The following is a 25,163-nucleotide window of genomic DNA, read 5'->3' as shown; positions in this document are numbered from 1 at the left end:
TAACCCCCTCACATGTATGTTACAATGGTTAACCCCGTCACAGGTATGTTACAATGGTTAACCCCGTCACAGGTATGTTACAATGGTTAACCCCGTCACATGTATGTTACAATGGTTAACCCCGTCACAGATATGTTATAATGGTTAAATTAATATTGCCTGATACAAATTTGAGTCAAACCAAGAAAATTAATTGCCATAATGTTATGTTCTTACTCGGTATTGGAATTTGCCTCTCATTTGACTTGCTATTTCTGATGACTGAATTTTATAGTTGACACAGGCTGCAGTAGTTATTGGTATAGATGATGTAGATGAATCAGAATCTGAAGATGAGTTAGTAGAGGAGACATCTGTTCAGGAGGAGGCTCCTAGACAGGTAGAGGAGATATCACCTAGAGAGATTGAGGACAAATTTCCCAGAGTGATAATTGGAGAGGCTGTAGATGAGTTAATGCAGACGGGAGGATCCCATACCAGCTATGTAACCACGACAACAGAAAGTCAAGGATCAAAAGAAACAGTCATACATGTACAGGAGGAAGTTCTTGTCCAACAGGAGTCAGATTCAGAATGGGATTCAGAGGATGTGAGTTTCTTAGGCTTAGGTGTATATTGTTTATAAGTTCAGAGTAAGACACCAATACCCTTAGAAATAGATTTCACAGCTTCTTTGGAGGGAATGCTTAGATATTTGGTATTTTTCTTATGAATGGTGATATGTAGCTTATCTCCCCTTTCAAGGTTTCTCACACATCACTGTTTACAATACTACAACCTATGGTTCAGTGGTTATTGTTGTTAATTGTTATTTGTTTTACATTTTTTCTGTAGATTAGCTGGAGATTTCCTCTTTTATGAAAAAAAAAGTTTCTCTTCATTCATGTTGGTCCCTTTACAGCTTGCTTTATGGTATGGGTTTTGCCCATCATTGAAGACCGTGTGGTGACCTATAGAAGCCATTGCTTGGCTTTTGGTGGATGACTGTCTCATTGGCAATCATACCACATCTTTATTTTTATATTAATAATTTTAATGTGCTGCATAATGAAAATTTTTGTAACATATATCTAAGCTTCTATTGGAGGAAATTCTAAGATATTTAGTAAATTGCTTTCACATGATGACTTGTACCATGTCTCCCCTGGTTCCTCACTCATCTATTTCACATGATGACTTGTACCATGTCTCCCCTGGTTCCTCACTCATCTATTTCACATGATGACTTGTACCATGTCTCCCCTGGTTCCTCACTCATCTGTTTCACATGATGACTTGTACCATGTCTCCCCTGGTTCCTCACTCATCTATTTCCTGTTTTATGATCTACTTATAGTTTTTAGGTGAGGCATAACAGAAACTTTTATAATAGATTTCTCAGCTTTTACTGGAGAGAATGCCCAAATATTTGGTGTATTGCTTATGCATGAAGTATTGTACCATGTCTTCCATTTCCAGATGTGACAGGAATGATTGAGTTGGAGTATTTGTAACGCACAATATTTTGTTTTAGATTGCAAATTAGTAGTTTAAATTTCAGGATAAGTGTACACAGCTTAATATTGATGCATTTAAGTGTGAAATTTTCCTATGTTCTCGTAACAAAAACTATAATCTGATGTAAAAGATTTGTATTGTTGAAGTAATGTCTTATAATTTTATAATAATGTTAAAAAAGAAATGATATTATTATGTTAAAGGAATCTATACCAGCTATAGACAATGTAAGCCCACCAATAGGTATATCGCCCATAGTACGTGGATCAGATTTCTCAGTGGAAGAAGATGAAGAATCTGAATCTGTTAGTGAATGGGAAATAGAGAACAGAAAAGCCAAGGTTTGATACTTTTTATAGTTGATATACTACAACAGAGTATTTTCAAAGGTTTTAATTTAGTTATGGAGTCCATAATTTATTTTTTTTAAATTATGTAGAACATGTGCTCTGATTTTCTAAAGATATGTTTGTCAAATATTTCCTAAATTTAACTTAAACTTTGAACAATGATGTCATATACAGTATTTGATTATTTTTTCATTTTATTTTGATACTAAATGATAGGAATTGACTGTGATATTTTTCTGATTTAAAATCACCTGTGCAGAGGGTTTCCATCGGTGTTTGTTCTTCTCGTAAAAGTTATGAATATTAGTCAGTTTTTATTGGAAGTCATTAACAATGAATTTCTTAAACTGACATAGAATTGGTGAATTTCCTATAATGTTTTGGCTTTTCCTCTGATTTGTTGATATTAAAGCAGACAAGTTGTATGGTGGGTTTATTCAGTTTTTGTTAATAAATTGCTATATATTGAGCAGATTAGGAAACAGCAGGAAGAAGAAGAAAAAAAGGAGAGGGAAAGGGAAGAACAGCTAGAACAACAGAGGGAAGCTAAAAGATTGGCCCAACAAGAGGAGTGGGAGGAAATACAGCGACTAGAACAGCTGAGGAGAAGGGAGGAGGAGGAAGTTTTAAGACAACAGATTGAAGCTGAGGAAGATCAGGATGAGGATGATTCAGTGGAAGAAAAACAACCAGAAATAAAGGTAAACTCTTAGTTATGTTTCTGTCTTTCAATTTCAGGTATTAAGTTTGGAATATGTATAAATTATTTGATAAGCTTGATGCCTTCTTGTGCAATGTGTTAACACCATGCTGAAGAAGTCAGTGAATGGTGTATAAAGTTATCCTCATTGTTTCTGAATGATGATTTAAAAATCAAATCTTATTAAGCTTTAGAACAATGATTTCAACCACTATATGTAAGTAAAGTTAGATTTTAGTGTATTCCATTCAAATATTATGACCCTTTTTCACTTAAAAAATTTGGAATGCTTAGATATCTTTGGTCAACCTTTTATAATTAATGACATTTCAGTGACCCTTAAAATCTTACAGAAGTCACCAAATTTGTCTTTCACTGTGCTAAAATTTCTTTTTAATGTTTGTTTTCAGACTGAAAGCCAGAAGATAACAAAGAAAGAATCATTTAAGGAAGAAGAAAACACCTCTCCTAGGAGGGTATGTAAATTAAGAATGCAGAATAGAAATGTGGTGGTTTCACTGGTGTGTCAGTTCCTGCACATCTCAATGTTAATTATGTGTTCATTTCTATCTTTAACAATTCTTGGTTGGAAAGGTTAATGGATTATAGTAAAAAAAAATCATATGATTAGTAGAAACTTTAATTGGTGCATTGGTTGAAGCTTTAGTTATGATAATGCTAGTTCTGGATGTCTTTAGTTTTCCTATTTCCTCAGGAAAGAGATCCTGTTGCTAGCTATAACAATTATTTACTTTCTAGGAGACTGACATGGTAAGAATGACAATGTAGATTTTCTTTCTTACTAGTGCTTTGTAAGTTGTAGTCTTGTTGTTCTTAACCCTTAACAGATGGAGTAGGATGAATGTATTTCAATATCTTTGGAAGTGGGCAGTATATAGTGAGTACAGTCCATCTTTCTGCACCTTTTTTTGTTACAATTTTGTTTTGTAACAACTTATAATAGCCACTTGATATTTTGACAGTAGCTTTGTATTCGTAAGTCATATCATGAGAATCAACTCTGACCCTGATCAATATTAACTTCCTGTTTGACAACATAGTTTATATTTATGGTTTCTGAAGTAGGGAGCAAGTGGTATCCTTTAGTAAGCTTTACTCTTAGTTTTTATAATAGATTTAAAAAATTGTGTCAGAACTGGCCAAAAAGTATCTTTTTTTGTCATAACAATGGCCAGTCTTCATTACAGCTGATTTCAATGAAATTGAAAATTGAAAAATGATTTAAAAAGGTGTTTTTTTTATAACAGCAGTCTTTTTGTATACAGTGGACTTCTACAAAACTTCAAAGTTATTTTTCTCCTATCAGAACCACAAAATAAGTGGCTTCTAAAAAAAATTAGCATTTTGTAGTAGTTTCATTTATCAGTCAAAGTTGAAAAAAAAGTTTACACATTATTTAGAAAATATGTCTTGCATCCAAGTAGACATTTAATTGTAGTCTCGCCATAAAAATAATTTGTATGTAGGGACATAGAAATACCCAACAATATATGATAATAATGAAATGATTTGGTGATTTGTTTACTACAGTGTGAAATGAAGCGGGTTAACCTGCTCAGTGTTACAGACTTCCTCAAGTCAAAGGAGGTATTATCTGTGTGACCTCATTATATAGAGAGGCTTGTAGTCAGCATGTGTGATAGCTTCAAGGAAAATCATTGTCACCTTAATAATATTCATTACATGCATATTCTATAAATATTTAAAAGCTAGACCAATGCAATGCTGACAATTATTTGTCCCCCACGATGCGTCGCGAGGGGACCTGGAAATGCAGGGCGTCTGTCGTGCCGTCTGTCCATTTGTCCGCATTTTCCACGCTTTTTTTGTTATGCTTTTACCAAATAAGTTTGTTTTTGCTATGTGGCCTTATTATGAAGAGTTACAGATTAAGTTCGACTGTGGTTACGGTTGAATGATTTTTTATGGAAGTTACAGCCCTTGGACTTAGAAAATTTTAGTGAATTTACAGTTTTCCACTTTTTTTTTGTAGTGCTTTTACCAATTAATTTTTTATTTTGTATGTAGTCTTATTATGAGAAGTTACAGATTATGATTGACTAAGGTTGATTGGTTTTTATGGAAGTTCTGGCCCTTGGACTTAGAAAATTTCAGTGAATTAAAAGTTTTTCACTTTTTTTTTTAAATTTTTGTGGGGGACATTGGAACTCTGTTCTTTTATTCTTCAAATGTTGCACATTTTAACAAAAACAGCAGATTAAGTTAATGAAGATTAAGGTATGATACCAATTATACCACTAATTGCAATAATTGCCAATTAAAGATTGTTTTTTCTTGTCTTGTCTTTAAAGAAAGAAGACATTGTTTTAGTGAGCATTTGTCTCCTTGTTCCCTCCTCCTTTTCTTTCTTATTTTTCACATAAAATTGTCCAGGTCTTTTGACCTAAACCTAAGATTTAAGATATGTTGCATGTGGATGTATCCCCATTTGGCCATGTGTCCCATTCTATGGAGATATTTATTTGATCTTAACCTTGACTTGAAGGTCTACTATTAACATTTATTTATGGAAAATGGTTTACTTCACAACTTCTTGTTTACTAGGTGAATTTTATCATGGATTTGTCACCATGGGTCAGTGTATCATGGAGGCCTTCATGTGACCTTGACATACTTTAAGGTCAACCATTTGCACTTTTTTGGGAATGATTTTGACATGTGGCTTAGATTTTAGGCAATGGTTGTATCAACATGAGGGGTGTCTGACATACCACAAATAGACTTAATGTGACCTTGACCTCTGACCTTAAATCAAATTTATGTTCTTTATATTTCATGGAATTCTGCATACTGGCATGTGCTGTTGGTGCATTTGAGTTGGGGAAACACATGTTTAAGTGTACTAAAATAGTTCTTATAGTACATATTCATGGATATCTTTAAATGATATTGCTATACTAATTATCAATTTAAGATGTTTTGTGTAAAATTCTCTTTGTGGCATGATTTTTTATGCCTATTGTTCAAGTGACTATAATTATGTATTCCAATGAAACATTTATTAATGAAGGAAGATTAAGATGCTTGTGAGTAAGTGACTTCCTTTCCTATGAAGCTATCACATGACAAAGATAAGCATGTATATTGATAGATAGGTGCATTTATACTCAGTCTGGTTAATTTCTATTTCAGATATAATCTTACTACATGTATTGTCAGATTGTATTTCTATACTTATCCACCTTTGTTGCATGTACATTGTATTAACAGTAACAGGAATATTGATTTAATTATTGAAGTAAATGTCTTGTGGTATATTTATAATATGTAAATGTCTTGTGGCCAAGTGCTTGTTCTTTTTTAGCTCATTTTTGTATTATGATAATTTGCAGACTAAAAACAATATTAACTTTACACATTAAGTTGTTATAATATTATAATGAGAAATTGTTTTCTCACTAAAGAGACAATCACATTCCTGTTTTCATCAATGCTAGATTTCCTCATCTCATTCTTGGGTGAGATTAAACATTTGAGGTCAAGTAAAATGTTTTATGACGTCCCATAAACTCAAAGGTGTTTCAGCAAGCAGAGCATTCTAAATTGGTGTAATAATAACAAAATTAATTCTTAAAGTGAGAAAAAGAATCAAACATTGTCAAACATCTTTGTGTTAGATTTCTCTAACCCTGCTTTAAATTTTACCCTTGGGTGTCTTAGATTTCTCTGTCTTGCATTTTCAGCTGTGTCTTTAACATAGAGACTATAGATATTCTATGTTGAATAGTGGTTTCATTTCCAATTAAGTGTTTTTGTCTTGTTTCCTTGTATTCTACAACTAATTGCGAAATTGCAAAGTCAAGCCACTATTGTTTACCAGTTTAACTTAATAAGTTTTTACGTCACTTGCTTATTTTCATATCACAGATATTTATAGCATAGTTTACTGACTTTAGACCATTGAGTATGTCTATGATTATATTACAGCATTTATTCTATTTCATATCATAAATGCCTCATTTCTCAAATAGAAGAAAAAATTTGAGAGTAATATATACTTGTTTATAATCCAGAGATTTGGATTATTTATGGAGTTGAAATATCACCTATTTTTTGGAATTTGTGGTTATCCTGAATATTTAAAGAGTATTTTTTTTTCATTGATAAATTACAAAAAAATATTTGAGACTATTAATGTCCTTTTAATTTCTCTTTCATTTAAGATTTATAAAGCAGGTGCCCCACAGAATAAAAGTTTGCAAAGGGAAACAATCACGTCCAAACCAGTAACAGAAACTGTGGACAATGTTGATAGTCAGTTGATCCTTCCTGGAGACTCTATAGCTAAAGCTCCTGTGGTTGAAGAAGCCATGACATCTTTCTTGGCAGCATCTGTAAATACATCCCACAGTGGTGCTCCTATTGTGGAGGAACATATACAGAAGGAAGTAAAGGCAGAGACACAAACAGGGGTAACAAGTAAAATCGTGGAAGAAGTAACGTCCTTTGGGTTAAGACAGGCAGACAAAAAAAAGTAAGTTATTCAGATCATTTTTGAATGTTTTTTATCCTTTCTGAAGGGAAGTACATAGCAGAAAAAGAAAAGATATTGTCAATATAATGATTTTACAGAAAAATCAGTTTAGGAAGAGTTTGATCTCACTTTTGAGACAAGGATATATTTGAGATTTTGTTATTGTATTCATGGGTGAGATGAAACATACAATGTTAGTGACATCACAGTAGAATATTTAATGATGTCTTTTGAATACAAGGCATTGTGGTAAGAAGGGTATTGTAAACTTGCTGACGAATTCAATCTTAAAGGAGAGAAAAGAATCAAAACACCAGCACAGAACACTTCCTATAACACCAGCACAGAACACTTCCTATAATACTGTGTTTGACTTCCTAACTGTCATTTCTAAAGTAGGTCACTTCCAACAGAACAATTTTTAGGCATTCACATTTCTTAGCATCTACAGTTATAGAATATTACTGATGCTCTGCCCATTTTAGTTAAAGTCTGTTCAGGTGTTTTGGTATACCCCTATCAAACATCTTAAGATAACACCTTGAAGGGTTTAAGTATTTTTATTTGGTAGAATGTTTGCCTTGATTGAAGGAAGCTTTTTAACTCTTATTGCATGTTTTTGGTGCACTGTTAATTAATTGATTTTTATTATTGTTAACTTCAACTGCTGAATTAAAGGTACATGGATCAAATGATAAATTAAAGAGAAACTGTGATTAAAGAAGGAGCACTATTAAATTTGGTTATTAACAATGATATAACACACAATACAAGAATTTCATCCTTGACACTAATGAGATTAATTATTAATCAATAGTTCTAAGATACACCAGATAATTCAGTGGTCACCTTGGTCAGGTAACTACATCTGAACAGGTGGTGTAGTATTAATTATTTATTCTATAGGTACAATGATCTGTGTGTTCTAGTATTGACTTTTATCCTTAGACTGTTGAAAACTCCATGGTATTGACTAAATCTCTATAAAATGAGAACTTTTTTTATGAGTGGAGTTTTCTTTAACCTTCAAAATGAAAAGGTATTGTTTTTATTATTTCGAACAAGCACCTAATATGTTATCTACTTCATGTTAGTCACGATGCATGTCTGATTTAGGGACATAGTTTTGAAAGGCTTGAGGAAATGTGTCTTTAAAGCTTCTCTTCTTGGTGCCAATTTCAAGAATTTGTTTAGTACAAGGTATATGTTAGGCTGTATTCACACTGGGGAGCTTCTAACACTTTAGTGTGTCATGATTCATGATTCTAAGCTGTAAAAATATTCTAAAAAACTTAAGATTCCAAGTTTAGGGTTTCTCTGACATATTGTTGGCCTTAAAGTAGATTGAATTTGATAATTTGCATATTGTATAGCTCTTCCATATATTTCAAGAAGGTTTAAAATACCATGAAACTTTGCACTGTAGAGATTGGTGATACCAATCAACTGTCATACATATATAAAAAGAACACAGTGATATGAAGTCTGGTTAAGTTTGTTTTATTGGCTGTCTGCACCATTCGTCTCAATTGGAAAACTACTCAAAATTTATTCTGGCTTGTTACCCATTACAAATCTTGTTTATAGGCATGTATAGAAAGTGTTAGATATTGGACTTTGAGCAAGTATTTAGTAAGCTTTTGGTACATACTGTACCTGGTCCACCCTCTCATACATACTGTACCTGGTCCACGCTCTCATACATACTGTACCTGGTCCATGCTCTCATACATACTGTACCTGGTCCACGCTCTCATACATACTGTACCTGGTCCGTGACCTGATATATACTGTACCTGGTCCATGCTCTCATACATACTGTACCTGGTCCATGCTCTCATACATACTGTATCTGGTCCGTGACCTAATATATACTGTACCTGGTCCATGCTCTCATACATACAGTATCTGATCCATGACCTAATACATTGTATATACTGTACCTAGTCGATGCTCTCATACGTACAGTATCTGGTCCATGCTCTCATACATACTGTACCTGGTCCGTGACCTAATATATACTGTACCTGGTCCATGCTCTCATACATACTGTACCTGGTCCGTGACCTAATATATACTGTACCTGGTCCATGCTCTCATACATACAGTATCTGGTCCGTGACCTAATATATACTGTACATAGTCGATGCTCTCATACGTACAGTATCTGGTCCACGCTCTCATACATACAGTATCTGATCCATGACCTAATACATTGTATATACTGTACCTAGTCGATGCTCTCATACGTACAGTATCTGGTCCATGCTCTCATACATACTGTACCTGGTCCGTGACCTAATATATACTGTACCTGGTCCATGCTCTCATACATACAGTATCTGGTCCGTGACCTAATATATACTGTACCTGGTCCATGCTCTCATACATACAGTATCTGGTCTGTGACCTAATATTCACTGTATCTGGTCCATGTTCTCATACATACTGCACCTGGTCTATGACCTAATATATACTGTACCTGGTCCATGCTCTCATACATACAGTATCTGGTCCATGACCTGATATATACTGTACCTGGTCCATGCTCTCATACATACAGTATCTGGTCCGTGACCTAATATATACTGTACCTGGTCCATGCTCTCATACATACAGTATCTGGTCTGTGACCTAATTCACTGTATCTGGTCCATGTTCTCATACATACTGCACCTGGTCTGTGACCTAATATATACTGTATCTGGTCCATGTTCTCATACATATATTATCTGGTCCATGACCTAATATATACTGTATCTGGTCCATGTTCTCATACATATATTATCTGGTCCGTGACCTAATATATACTGTACCTGGTCCATGCTCTCATACATACAGTATCTGGTCTGTGACCTAATTCACTGTATCTGGTCCATGTTCTCATACATACTGCACCTGGTCTGTGACCTAATATATACTGTATCTGGTCCATGTTCTCATACATATATTATCTGGTCCATGACCTAATATATACTGTATCTGGTCCATGTTCTCATACATATATTATCTGGTCCATGACCTAATATATACTGTATCTGGTCCATGTTCTCATACCCGTATCTGTTTCATGTTTTCAGTTTCTGAGGAAGTGCCTCATTTACTTCAAGCATCCTTGCCTTCTAAAAATACTGTTTTCTTGGGTTTTTTTCATTTTAATATTTATTTGGCTTTGGCTTCTTCCCTAGACTTTTAAGTTCGTGATTGTGATGTGTGTGTGTTTTTTTTAATCTCACCTCAATGGTAATCCAAAGTTGTTGGTAAAAAGTTGGGAGTCAATATTGAACTCCTGTGAAACTTCATATTACCTTGTCTATATTTTTAAAGTGGTTAAAAATCTGATTTGATAGTATGTTTGGTTTTCTTTCACTTTGGTCTACATTAGATGTTGCACAAACATTTAAAGCTGACACATTCAGTGATGTTTTTGGTAAGATAATTAATATAGCCCTGAACATTGAAACTAGATATATGATATGATTAAATCTGTTCAATGTGAAAAGTTCTTTGAAATCTGAAAGGTAGAATTGAAATCTGGAATAAGCTAGGTCTCAGTTTTCAGACATATAAAAAGGAAACTTTACATGTATGGATAGTCATTTGTCTTGTTTAGTTGATATTGGACCAAGTAACTATATCATTGTTGATATACATTTAGAATGAAGTGATCTACACTTGAGTTGTGCAAATAATTTTCCAATTCATATCAAGCATGTTATTATGTTAAAATCAATTTGATAAATCTCCAGAGGATCATTTATCTTTTTACCATCAAAAATTGAAACTTCTTCACAATAAAACTAGTATAGTTAAGGATTTAAATGGAGAGTTTATTATTAATTTTGATCTTAATATCTGTGTTTAAATAGAAAATTGTATTCTGACTTTGATGTAGGTTCTAAGGTTTTGCCTACAAAGGCGAAAAGGTTAAATATTCAAAAAGTTTTGAGAGATAGAAAATCATAAGTGTGATAATATTTACAGTTTTGTTAACATCCTACCATTTAATAGGTAGTTCTAGCACTGTTGAGTACTCCAATTATTATTTAAAGAAATTTATATTCAAGTTCTCTGATATGATAGATATGTAGGGAAGGACCCAACAGTATGGAAGGTTCCAAACTAATCCAAGAAAACACTGCTGAGCAACACATACAGTTTTTTGGTTAAAGGTTCATTTTCATAGTAATCTGTCAATTCTCTGATGTACATGGTCTGTGAATGTCTGTGCAATAAAGTATTTCAGGTTGCCACTGAACAAGTTTGAATTTAATTTGAGGCAGGTGTGACCTACAGGAGGACAAAGCTAAATACAATTGATATTTAAAAAAAAGCTCTTTACAGTTATGCATCAGCTAAAACTATTTTTTCGTCATAAAAGATGTGTGCTGTAAACTGATACTTTTTGTTTTTGTCAAAGATACAAAAGATTCTTACTTGGCATTATAGTTGTAACAATCTGTCAGACTCTCCGTGTGGCATTACAGATGTAACAATCTGTCAGACTCTCAGTGTGGCATTACAGATGTAACCATCTGTCAGACTCTCAGTGTGGCATTACAGATGTAACAATCTGTCAGACTCTCAGTGTGGCATTACAGATGTAACAATCTGTCGAGGCTCTCAGTGTGGCATTACAGATGTAACCATCTGTCAGACTCTCAATGTGGCCTTACAGATGTAACAATCTCTCAGACTCTCATTGTGGCATTACAGATGTAACAATCTGTCGAGACTCATTGTGGCATTACAGATGTAACAATCTGTCAGACTCTCAGTGTGGCATTACAGATGTAACAATCTGTCAGACTTTCACTGTGGTATTACAGATAACAAATGTGTAACAACCTCTCAAACTCTTAATGCTTCTAAGATCAAAGGTTAAATTGGTATTGATTACTTCATCCTCCATTGTAGACAAAGAATCTAGGTTACAGCTAGGTGACCCTTCCCCTATTTGTGCTATTTGTGATCCCGGCTAATTGGTCTAGATGGTCTCTCCCTGTTTTGTCCAGGTTGCCCTGCCTTATTTGATGTAGGTGATCCCTCATCTTGTGTTGTCTGGGTTGCCCTCCCTCTATTTAGTCTACACATTCCCCCCTAATTGGTCTAGATGATTCCTCCTCCAGGTCTTTTTGTGCAGGTAGTCTTTCCCTATTTGGTCCCCTTATTCCCCGTGCAGGTCCGGGTGTTTAAAAGAATAGGCCTGCAGCAGCGCTAAGATTGTCATAAAAGGCGATTAAATAGTGCTCAGAAAGCTAGCCGGGGGTTAGGCGCTCTGCCCACAGAGCAACTGGGATGTGTGCCCCAGGTGGTGGAATGGGGTACCCCTGGCATGTTACATGCTGGGGTTGTCAGGCTATAATACGGAAAACCTGACCGCAAACCATAGTGGTGCACCATGTTGGGAAAGATGCCACGTTCCTCGCACGTTAAAGAACCCTGCTGTGGTATTCGATAGGAGTAGGAACCTTTGCGCTCCGCCACAGGAGGCTAAATTGCTCGACCTTACCCATCCCCCCTTTTTCTAGTGGCAATCAAAATTTGTCGACCCTGTTGTCCTTGTGACCTATCCTTTTTTTATCATTTCATGTTCATTTTATCATCCATTTCATGTTCATTGTCTGAATATAGCTGAAATATTGCTGCTCGGACGTTAAACCCCAACGAACAAACAAAAAACAAAAAATCCCCCCTTATTGGTCTAGGTGATTCCCCCCCCCCCCCCCTTATTGGTCTAGGTGATTCCCCCCTTATTGGTCGAGTTGATTCCCCGCCTTATTGGTCTAGTTGATTCCCCCCTTATTGGTCGAGTTGATTCCCCCCTTATTGGTCTAGTTGATTTCCCCCCCCCCCCTTATTGGTCTAGGTGATTCCCCCCTTATTGGTCGAGTTGATTCCCCCCCTTATTGGTCTAGGTGATTCCCCCCCCTTATTGGTTTAGGTGATTCCCCCCCTTATTGGTCTAGTTGATTCCCCCCCTTATTGGTCTAGGTGATTCCCCCCCCCCCTTATTGGTCTAGGTCATTTACCCCCTTATTGGTCTAGGTGATTCCCTCCCCCTTATTGGTCTAGGTGATTCCCCCCCCCTTATTGGTCTAGGTCATTCCCCCCCTTATTGGTCTAGGTGATTCCCCCCCCCATTATTGGTCTAGGTGATCCCCCCCTTATTGGTCTAGGTGATCCCTATTTGGTCTATGTTGTTTATACCATGTTTATATCAGACCATCAAAGGTTACAAGGCTACTACACTATTGTACTTCATGGAACAATGCCTTCCATTTTGTACAACAAAGATACAATATATACATGTTATTTTAAATTATGAAATTGATTTGAGTTGTATGTTGAAGGTTTTGATATAATTTATCAGAGAATCTATAGTGTCAGATTATTGTATTTAATTTTTGTTTGTTGGTATTGTATAGATCAGTTTAATCTGTATTAACTGTGTATTCTATGATTCTTTAACAATTATGGACAGATTAACGTCTTAATCGCTGCATTTACATTTGACGAGTATAGTTGTGGTAATTTACTGTTGGATTAAGGTTTGGATCAAGTTGAAGGAAGTCTTAGGTTAAATAAACCGAATGGGCAGTTTTCTATGAGTTGTGATTGGGATATAAGGTGTGATTGGATACCTAAATCTTCTCTTATTATCAGTACAAGGTAATTGGTGTTGATTTTGTCCTGATGATTTGCTGGGCTTCTGTCTATATACAACATAGACTAAATAACTTGGTCTTATTGTACTGAAGGCATACAGTATCCAGATAGATTCTGGTATCATTTTTTACCTGTCTATGGGACCTCCACTGGACTTTAATGGTAATGATCGTATATTGAGCTAAATTAAGATATATTTAAGGACTTTGTTCATTGCTGATGTAAAGTTTGCTTGTCGAATGTCGTATTTCAAATGGAAAAGCTGAATAAATATCTCATAATATAAACATAATAATACATGTAAATAATGTAAATTTCCTTGCATTGTTTAGTGCTATATATTCTCAACAATTACCAAATGTGCAAAGTGGTATCTTAACGTAACTGCATTAAATATTGTTTAAAGAGTTAGCTAATAATTGTTGTAATTTTTAAGTATACATTTTCATTTATATGAGAAAAAACAAAAGGTAAGAATGGGAAATCCTCTAAGTATAATCTTTTAAAAGTAAACTTATGGAGGAATGGACCATTTCATGCTGAGACATGCAGATTGTTCATATTTTTGATTTAGAGTAAACATTCCTTAGTTCTGAAAAGTAATTTGTTGTGCACTATAATGTGAAGATTATATATTTTTTTTCAAATCTATGATTGACTTGATTCTTTTAATGTTTCCTGAACATTGGTATACTGTGGTTGACCTTGAGTTCTAAATGCAGAACATTTTCTTGACTAGTTCCCAAAACATTGATAGAATATATATCTACTGAACTACATTGTAACATCAAACTGGTAGAATTTATAATGACTATTTGTTTAATATTAAACCAGGGTATAATATTTATACATGTAAATGTCCAAGTATATAAAGCTCCTCATTATTTTATTGACTTGCTCTATTTAGAGGTGTTACTATTTTTCAATATTTACACTTTAGATACATGATTGTTGAATTTGATAATAATCAACTTTAATCCATCCACTTATTATGTGAACAAATAAACTGTTTTTGTCATTAAGTTGACAATTGCTTTTAAGGGTACTTTTGTTTTGTTTACAAATGCTCTAAAGGAGTCAATACCATGTCAAGGAATTATCTTATGTACCTACTACTTTACCAATGATTGTCGTGTATTTTAAAAGTGTTTTTACCCAGTCTTTGGGCTTTTGTTCATTTTTAATCATTTTTATGTTATTTCATCTTGTCCTATCTAGAAATATAGTCTTCCACTATAAAAGTTCTTATGTTGCAGAACTGTTGCAATTTGCATGCTCACCTTTAAATCAAAATGACATTTATAAGTGGTTAATTGTTAGTTCAGAGTAAAAACTGGTATACAGGGACAGAAATAAGAAAATTTTTCCAACTGGTAAATTATATCAAAACTTGACAGGTCAGGAGTGAATTTACTTGCCCTAATGCCTTTAATATTGAACAGAAAAAAAAAACATCCAAAATTAGGTGCCCCAGCAAGCAAGCTCTGTTTGACTCTCTTCAAGTAGGTTATTTCAATTCCTGTCTAAATATGTTTGTCTGCTGAACAAGTATTTAGTTTCATGATATAAATTTTATGCCCATCCTTAAATTCAAAATTCTATGAACAAATTTTCTGTCAATTAAAATAATGATTCCTTACACCATCTTTGAAGTCATACAGTAATTAATGAGTTTTTTTCAGATATCCATAAAGTTTGAGATGGAATAATTTAATATTCTATTTGAAAAAAAAAATGAAATGTGAGAAATAAAGGGTGCACATGTTAAAGAAGTAAAATTTGATGTTCCTTTCTTTTATTAATGTCTTTTAATTAAAGGAAAGCAATAAAATTCCACTGGGATGTAGATACATTGTTACCTTATTGTTGTTAGTAATGAAATAAATGGACTCACACAGTTAAATAACTGTTTATGAATAAACAGGACAAATAAACCAAGATTAAACCTTATTTAAAGGAAGAACTGAGAAAGATTACATAACATTTTCCACTTAGTTGGCAGTTTGTCTACAGAAAGCAAAATTAACAAATTATGTTTATTTTACTTCAGAAGAAGTGTATAAAGGATAAAACAACATGTTCCCCTTTGATTTGATTCATGCTGATTATAGAAAACTCTGTGTTTACCTGGCTCTAGGTTTAAATAAAGATTTTTTAACGGAGAGACACTAAAGTATAATCTACCTTTATCACCACTGACAAAAGGACAAAAGTATTTAATGACCAAACAAGATTTAAAAATTCATTTCAGTTTATTTAGATGTGAAATTTATTACAATGTATTTAAATTGTGTCAGAACTAGAAGATCGTAGTTCATTGATGGTTAAGTTTCTGTGCAGGATAATACAGAGTTGGACTGTTTTAGAATGGTCTTTGTATTTATTTTGCATGTGTAAAATCCGTGTCATATGGAACATTTTACAATAAAGGGACTTGATTAAATGGATTAATATTAATTAAGATGGAAACTGAAATAAAATTTGCTACAGATGATGTTAAGTGTTGGGAACTTTTACATAGATATCTCAGGTAATTTCTGGTTTTTCTTTCTGCAGTATTTTACTGTCTGTTACCTTGTATATACAATTTTTTACTGTCTGTTACCTTTTACATACAATAATTTACTGTCTGTTATACTGATATATAAATCCTGTACAAAAACTTGATAGCTATTTTTTGACTGGATGGTTTTAACTAGCATCTGTTTAATGACGTTAAAAGCAGCACCAAAACACCCTAAAACTGTAAGTCGGTCACTGCCTTTCTGAAAAGAGGTCTAGTGCCAGATTGTCTTTGATCTTTATGAACTCAGACATATGACTTCTCCTATAGGTGAGTGACAGACTATTTAGTGAAAGTTGCCTTTTATGTTTATTTTTTTACTCTTTGAAATCATCTAGAAATTATTTTCAAACAAATGTTGTGTACTCAAGGACCAGTATTAATTTGCAAGTCAAATATTTAAGAAAAAGGAGTACTTGAACATTTGAACATTGAGATAGTTTTGATCAATGGCAATTCTGATGAAAATAATATTAAAAAGAATCTAGCAGACAAGAGAGAAGAACTAGTTTACTGATCAGCATTGTCGGAAGAAAATGTTTTTAGTAAAATTTCAAGTCTTGATCTGTTGCTTTACATTGGTAAATGATCCATGACAATAGTATTTAACATTGTATTAATTTCTTGACTTTGATGATAAAGAATGTTTATCTCATTCATGAAAATATTTGTTAATTCATTACCAATATTGACATTAATGCATTTACCATCACAGAGATGTGAAGAAGTCACTCAAATATGGCATATTTGTAGACATTTAATTTTTAATGTAAATGTAATTTACAGAATACAGGAATTTGTCGATTAAATATTTACATGTTCTTAAAAAGATACTATTTAGAACTTGGCATGCTAAGTACACACCCTTGTAAATCAAATTGTATCCTGAGCAAGTTTTATAACAAATATTCATATGAGGAAGTTCAAGTTTAAAAAAAAAACAAATTAATGCAGCTGTTGTCCTGTGTTTTGAGGAATAAAAAAAAAATTAAAGCACTTTTCATTAAATATAGTAGCTAAATTAGTGTTTGAAAAAAGATGCTCAAGTAAAGCAGAAGGAAAAACTAATATTGGAAAGAGATAATTTTGAAAAGTAAAAAACAGTAAATATCAGAATGCATTTAAGAAATGCTTCTAATTTATGAAGAGCTTGTAAGTGTAAACTGCCCCTAACCAAGGAGTCGTCTACCCCTTTCAGAATTTAACATAACTTAATTTGATTTCTAATGGATTTCCAGGCCTAACTAAAAACTGATTCTGATAGTTTATTTTTTAATTATTTGGACAGCAGATCTGTATTAATAAATTCATTGGTATAAATCAAATTAAATTATACTATATATAAGTTCCTGGATCTGTTTTGTCACTGTACAATCATGCTTTATTGACCTTTTCCAATCATGTTATACTAAGCATTACAGTCATTTGAAATTGTACTTACAAGCACTGTTTATACACAATTCAATTCCTGGTGATTTTTTTCAGAGATGTAGAGAAATCTGTTGGAACATCTAAAAACAAAGAAGAAAAACGTCGACCAATGTCATTAGAAAGTGTAGATATTACTGCTGATGATGATGATGAGTCTGTGGACCTGGATCATATGGCTGATCCAGAGAGGTATCAGAAATAACACTAATATAATAACACTAAATAATATTTAGATTAAAAATTATAAATGATTTATACAGATAGATTATCTTTGGTGGCATAGAAATAATTAGTGTACACATTGAAAATTTGTCACAATAGATTTATTTTCATCTTACATTGTGACATCACAAAATAGTATTGATGATGTCATAATGTTAGAGCACAATCCCTGTTGATGTCATAAAGGAATTTTTGACATGAACACAAGCTATTGAAAATTTGCAATTCAGTGCCTTTGTTTTTCCCGTACTTTTACTATGGATACTAAGCAAGAGAAGAATAGGCTGTGAACATGAAGCAGGAGGTTAGTAAATAGAAAGATGTTTATACAGAAATATTGATAGAATCACTTTGGTAGTTTACAAAACTTTTTGATGGAAAAATATGTATTCATATGTATTCATCTATCATTTTTTTGTACAAGATTTTTTCCCCCTGTTTATTTTATATTTTTAGGAATATCTTTGACCAAGTAACAAACTATAATAAAAAGTGTAACTTTGCTATGCTATTTGCAATGTATACAATGATTATAAATTTTTGCTATTTGTATTGATAGGAATGATATGGGGACATACCTGAAGAATTTACCAACAAGTTATAGTGCCTATAAATATAATGGCCCGTTATTTGATGATGATCTCATCTCTCTTACATCAACAGAAGTGGATGATAGTGTGAACTATCAGTCAAACACACCCTATGGCAAGGACATATTAGCTAATATGAATCTTAGTGGTAGGTTTTTAAACAATAAACACATAAATGTAATGGAATCACTCGTAGATTGACAGCCAAGGGGCAATAAATTGTAACAGAATCACTCATGTATAGATTGACAAGGGGCAATAAATTGTAACAGAATCACTCATGCATAGATTGACAGCTAAGGGACAATAAATTGTAACAGAATCACTCATATATAGATTGACAGCCAAGGGGCAATAAATGTAACAGAATCATTCATGTATAGATTGACAGCTAAGGGACAATAAATTGTAACAGAATCACTCATGTATAGATTGACAGCCAAGGGGCAATAAATGTAACAGAATCATTCATGTATAGATTGACAGCCAAGGGGCAATAAATTGTAACAGAATCACTCATGTATAGATTGACAGCCAAGGGGCAATAAATTGTAACAAAATCACTCATGTATAGATTGACAGTCAAGGGGCAATAAATGTAACAGAATCACTCATGTGTAGATTGACAGCCAAGTGACAATAAATTGTAACAGAATCACTTATGTAAAGATTGACAGTCAAGGGGCAATAAATGTAACAGAATCACTCATGTATAGATTGACAGCCAAGGGGCAATAAATTGTTACAGAATCACTCATGTATAGATTGACAGCCAAGGGGCAATAAATTGTAACAGAATCACTCATGTATAGATTGACAAGGGGCAATAAATTGTAACAGAATCACTCATGTACAGATTGACAAGGGGCAATACATTGTAACAGAATCACTCATGTACAGATTGACAAGGGGCAATAAATTGTAACAGAATCACTCATGTATAGATTGCCAAGGGGCAATACATTGTAACAGAATCACTCATGTATAGATTGACAGCCAAGGGGCAATAAATTGCTAGAAGAGAGGTACTCAAAGATAACATTTCACTACTTAATTTTTCCATCAGCATTGCTGTGGTAATCATATACTATTCTTGAATATCAAAACAATTGTTTATGAAATTTGCTATATCAATATTTACTTTAATGTCTTTGTTCCTTAATAACCATCATACATGTAGCGTATTGTGTCCACATAAAATATCTCAGATTTCCTTGATCGTCACATCTTAACCCATAAGATTGCCTGAAATATTAAAGAGATAGAGACAGTATATTTCATGTTATTTCATTGTGGTATTGTGAAATAGCTCTAGATATAAAAACTATTCCAGGTGAATAACTCTGTTGTACAACTTTAACAAAATAGTAGTACTTAATGATTCTGAACTTATTTTGTAATAATTTTGTATGTTCTGGTCTATTTATTATCATAAAATCTTTCAAAATGCATTGTTGCTGTCATAGAATGGCCAAGTATAAATATAATTTTTGTAATCTTTATTTAGTGTCACAATAAATGGAAAATTACTGAAGTCTGTGAATATTCTTGAGTATTAGTGAAATCCTAATATCCTCAGACTTCGATGAAGTCAGTATGGTGTCAAGAATATATTCAGACAAGAATTTTTAAAATTATGTGGCACAAGGGACTGAACAGTCTATGCCATTGTATTCCACCTGATTTGTTCTAGATCCAGGAACAGTTCTCAAGTTACAGGACCACATGCATGAACAGAATAAAAGATTGGACCAGGAACGTAACTCTAGAATGACCACTGAAAATAAATACAAATCTCTAATGAAGGATAAAAATGATCTTCAGAAGTAAGATTAAATCTTCATACACATCATCAATTTGAAAAGAAAAATCTCATTTCTGAATATAAAAAAGGATAAATAAAATATGTTTTTAGAGCAGGTATCCACTGTTGCTTAAGAAATTTGTGTGTTGGTATTGTGGTAGAAATATTTTGTCAATGCTGTCTATAACAACACTGAGTTAAAAAGAAGTTAATTACACTTAGTTCACTAGTTATTAACCATTCAAAATGACCATTATGAAAAAAAAACTTAAACTACAGAGAATGTATGTTCTGTTATTTAGGAAGGTAGATAATCTGACACAGCAGAGATCTAACCTTGAGCAGGAGAAGTTAGAACTAGAAACACGGATCAGAAATCTGGAGTATAAAATGAGTGAGGAATCAGAGATGAGGAAGAATGCTGAGACATTGCTATCTAAAACTAAAGAACAACTTAACAAGAAGGAAGAACAATATACCAGGTCATAAACTGTAAATCATGGCTCAGTGAATAAATCTTACAGAACACAATAATTACTTGTCTCATAATGTTTAAAAATTGAGTTGACGATATAATATGATACCAATTATTTTTAAAATTACTTAGAATACAATGAAGGAAAACAGCTTTATGGAGAAAAAAAACCATTCAAATTGAAGATTGTATTTGACTTCCTTCCTGTTGTATAACAATAATCTATTTATTACAGTGAGATAGAAGCTAAGCAGTCAGCAGAGTTACAGATGAGGAATCTTCAGATGGAAATCAGATCAGCTAACAATACCATCAAACAGGTCAGCTTAACTAGGTCATCATCATGGCAGTGGTATCAAAAGATAATAAGTTCTAATTCTATCCTGTTAAAATAAAATTAAAATATTCTAAATACTCTTTAAAGATGAAATAATAAGTCTGAGTTGAAAATCCTGCTGAAAGTTTTAAATTGAAATTGAGAACCTCCATACCTGCATTTTTACTAACTAAAAAGTGAATAAAGGAAATCATTAAAAATGTGAAAAATTTATACTCATAATTTTGTTGTAAATTACACGTTTTAGATGAGAGATTCATCAGTTATAAGGAGAAGATCGGTAATTTTTCTTGACATTTAAAGGCATGCAGTAATGATTGTCATACATTCAACTAAGCTGTCAAAATTATCATTGTCCATCTGTATTAAACCTCAGTGCTTGAAAATAGGGCTAAGTGTTTGTGTGCGTGTGTGTGGTTTGTGTGCCTTTAATTCTCTTCTGCTTTGATTTATAAAATATAGATTTTGTAATAAATCTTGATTTTTATCAACAATAACTGTCCATCGGCTGTGGTTTTCCTGGTATAACAAGGATATTACAGATCTAAATTTATAACCCAGATTCTTCATTTACATTTACAAAATATTTCATCCAGTACAGGTATATACTCAGTTTTACCACATGCAAATCATTAAAGATAATGTATAAAGTACAATACAGGATTACACCTTTATATATGCTCTAATGATAGAGGGATCAATATCAGTGAACTGTTTGGGTAAGTAAAATTCATAGTTATATTGATTAATTACAGCTCGAGGAAGAGAAGGAAGAATTTCATCACCAGATTCAGCATGAGAAGAATGCACGACAGATGCAGGAACAGATAAATGAGGAACAGCTCCGACTTCATGAACAGCTGCAATTCAAACAAGCAGAGATTACTGCTCAACAGGTACTTAATTTGAATCATTCTCATCAACATCTTATTGTTGCATTTTTAACAAAAACAAATATTCTTTTATTACAAATTGTAGCTAAATTGTTTATCTTATTGTAATGATTGTTTTGTGCTTTTAGCATGTAAAGATAACTAATGAAATGGAATTATTTCTTTTTCTCAATTGTATGTTAACTTATTGTTTTATCTCATGACTTTAATCTAACTATTCTCACAGATCACGTTCCAGTTTCATAAAATGTTTTTCGTTAAATATTCAATGTCAAGTGATTTGATTGGTCAAAATTAGAGTTGAAGGATTCGAGGAAAATCTCTTTATGAAACTTGGCCCAGACTCAGTCATGGACTTTTTACTCAAACATTGTTATAAGTTTTTAACAACTACTGTACTGTTTAATACATTATATAGGACAATGATGGGGTAAGATACAGCGCACGTAGTTGACTAAAAAATCAATGATTGCTTTTGTTGCTAACTCTAAGCCAGTGTCTGTGAACCTTCCTTAATCTCTGAATAAATGTCTGTTTACGATAACTTTACTATATGAACATGATGTAAACCAGGAAATCATTGTAGTGATTTACAGCTTTTAATAGTTTTATTTCTGTGTTTCACTGAATTGTAGCTTTAGTGACTAGTTAGTTTTTTTAGTTAGAATATTGATGTGAATTTTAGGCTTTCTTTTGTAATTTGATAAAAAAAAAAGTTGAAAAAGAAGTGTATATAACAGTTTTTATACTAGATAAACACATGTATTAGTAGTCTAAACTATAGTAGAGAATCCTTAAAATTTCTGTAGCTTTGTTTTACGGCTCTTTTTCACAACAATGCACACCCCTTAAGAATTTTTTTTTATAGATTTTGGTGGATGTCAGATTGACAGAGTTTGAGTATCTAGTCACTGAAATATATGACATATACCTCATTTATAATTTGTCACTGAAGTGAAATGGCTTATTTAGTTTAAAGAATTACAGTTTTAATATCACTTTAAATGATCTGCTGTGATGGTAGTGTTATTATACCAATCACATTATTTAATATTTTTGTCTTAACAGACTGAAGCTGCAAGTCAACTAGAGGTGGCAGATGAAGACAGGAAACAAGCACATGATTCCCTTAGTATACAGAGAGCTGAACTTACTGCATTAAAGGTAGGTTATATAAATTGTTTGGTAATTAGAACCCATTTTTATAAAAAAAAAAAATAATAATAAATCTAAAATTGAGATTTTCCTCATATCTTTCCTCAACTCAAATTTCAACCAATCAGCTTGATGGAAATTTTGAATCTGAGGAAATCTCAATTTGAGATTTTTTTTATGAAACTGGGCATTCAGGTCCTACCTAATTGCTGAGTAAATTGGTTTTATATCTAATATTTCGACTGTTTTTTTGTCAGAATCTTAATGGATTCGTACCATTTTTTTGTGTTGCCATGTCATTTTTCTGTCAGCAGTTATTATCTAAATGCAGCTGTGAATTATGATTTCTAGTTGTAAGGTTATATGATCCATTTTAAAATTTTATAATGTTACTTTTAGAGTGAACTAGAAAAAGAGAGGAAAAGGAGGAGAGATGAGATAGCCATGATGTCATCTGAGAATGAAGAACTTCAGGCCAGGATTGAGGAATTGAAGAATGAAAATAAAATGACAGAAGATGCCTTGACCAAAGCCAGTATGACACACAGTCTACAAGTCAGTAACCTGAACACTGAGATCACTCTCCTAACCTCCCAGTACGAGAAAGAGAGAGCCTCCAAAGAGAAGGTTGATGCTGAGGTAGGTATCCTGAACTCTGAGTTCTCTCCCTCTATATTTATTTCTGTGTTTAAGAGTTTTAATTTTATTGAACAGTTAAGGTTAAATGTTGTAATGTGATTTTTACCTTTTATATTTTTTAGCTTGAGTCATTGAAGACACGTCTACAGAGCAGTAGCTGGGAGGTGGACAAGGCAGAACAAGCCAGGAGTGAAATTGAAAGGTGATGTATCTATGTCAAAATTTGGTCTTCTGAGATGCGCTTAAGGATTTGTAATTGGTCATTTCATTGTCTTTCTGTGATAATGTAAACACTTTAAGTGCCTTTTCACCTATATTGACAACTTTTGAAGAATCTTGACATGATAAGTCAAATATTATTTAAACCTTGAGTCTAATCATTGACAGGGTATTCCGTAGGAACAACATGCAAGCTTGCATAGTTTTGTGTGTGATGAAAAGTTGTAATTTTGATGAAACTTAATATTTTGTAGGACTTTAGGAATTGCTTTGGCCTATTACAAAAAACTGTAGTCATTTTTCTTAGCTGTGAAATTTTATTGTTCAAATATATGGAGGTTTCTTATTTGTTTAGAATATGAGGGACATTTTAGTGTGTATTTATATTACAGGAGATTACAGTATGAGAAAGAAGAATGGTCCAAACAACTGGAAAATAGTCAAAAAGATAACTCATTACTGAAGGACCAACAACAAACTCTCCTTCACAGACTGTCCAGCATCGAGTCCAAACTAAATGCTGTGGAGAATGAGTTGCATGTATCCAACACATCACTATTAGAACGTAGCAACCAGCTACAACAATGTCAGAAGGATCTTCAGTTCTACAAGTCAGCACAGGACAGTTATGACCAGAACTACAAAATGGAGAAAGAACATAACTCCAAGTTACAGTCCAAGATAGATTCTTTACAGGATCGCGTAACAAGTTTCCAACATGAGAATCTGTCGCTTAAACAAACCATGGAGTCCATGCAGAACAGTCTCAATGACAAGTCTGGCGAAGAAGCTCATGAAAAATTCAGTAGTATGTTATCTTCACTAAAGACTGAAAATGAAAAGGTAATGTTACTGAATGAAATTTAAAAACTGCTATGTCATGTTTTGGCAAATTGTACAAGTCCAAATATAAAATTTGCATATTCTTTGATAGTTATTTTTTTGGAGCTCTAGGGTTAGGGGTTAGGGGTTAGGGTTAGGGGTTAGGAATTAGGGTTAGGGTTAGGGTTAGGTGTTAGGAATTAGGGTTAGGGTTAGGGTTAGGGTTAGGGTTAGGGTTAGGGTTAGGGTTAGGGTTAGGGGTTAGGGTTAGGGTTAGGGGT

General features: G+C 33.2%; 1 protein-coding gene across 18 annotated transcripts in view; it reads left to right on the top strand.

The window, feature by feature from the left end:
* The window catches only part of LOC148626816 (uncharacterized), a 60,134-nt gene that overhangs the window by 20,277 nt on the left and 14,694 nt on the right, over positions 1-25,163 (top strand). For 13 of the 18 annotated variants that reach the window (XM_088542605.1, XM_088543222.1, XM_088542694.1 and 10 more), the window contains 17 exons: positions 275-589; positions 1,701-1,838; positions 2,321-2,548; positions 2,958-3,023; positions 4,099-4,155; positions 6,753-7,063; positions 17,781-17,915; positions 18,508-18,686; positions 20,232-20,364; positions 20,645-20,824; positions 21,053-21,137; positions 21,402-21,434; positions 21,910-22,050; positions 23,116-23,211; positions 23,602-23,841; positions 23,964-24,043; positions 24,453-24,903. In XM_088542605.1, coding sequence (XP_088398731.1) covers positions 275-589; positions 1,701-1,838; positions 2,321-2,548; positions 2,958-3,023; positions 4,099-4,155; positions 6,753-7,063; positions 17,781-17,915; positions 18,508-18,686; positions 20,232-20,364; positions 20,645-20,824; positions 21,053-21,137; positions 21,402-21,434; positions 21,910-22,050; positions 23,116-23,211; positions 23,602-23,841; positions 23,964-24,043; positions 24,453-24,903 — 2,868 coding nt within the window. The remainder of the gene's footprint in view (positions 1-274; positions 590-1,700; positions 1,839-2,320; positions 2,549-2,957; positions 3,024-4,098; positions 4,156-6,752; positions 7,064-17,780; positions 17,916-18,507; positions 18,687-20,231; positions 20,365-20,644; positions 20,825-21,052; positions 21,138-21,401; positions 21,435-21,909; positions 22,051-23,115; positions 23,212-23,601; positions 23,842-23,963; positions 24,044-24,452; positions 24,904-25,163) is intronic. The other 5 variants (XM_088543038.1, XM_088543635.1, XM_088543721.1 and 2 more) reach the window with 1 other exon arrangement.

Source organism: Perna viridis, chromosome 1 (genome assembly GCF_037379345.1).
Source record: "Perna viridis isolate PV_CMFRI_1.1 ecotype Kerala chromosome 1, ASM3737934v1, whole genome shotgun sequence".
NCBI classification, from domain to species: Eukaryota; Metazoa; Mollusca; class Bivalvia; order Mytilida; family Mytilidae; genus Perna; species Perna viridis.
This window is presented reverse-complemented; position numbering and strand designations above follow the sequence as displayed.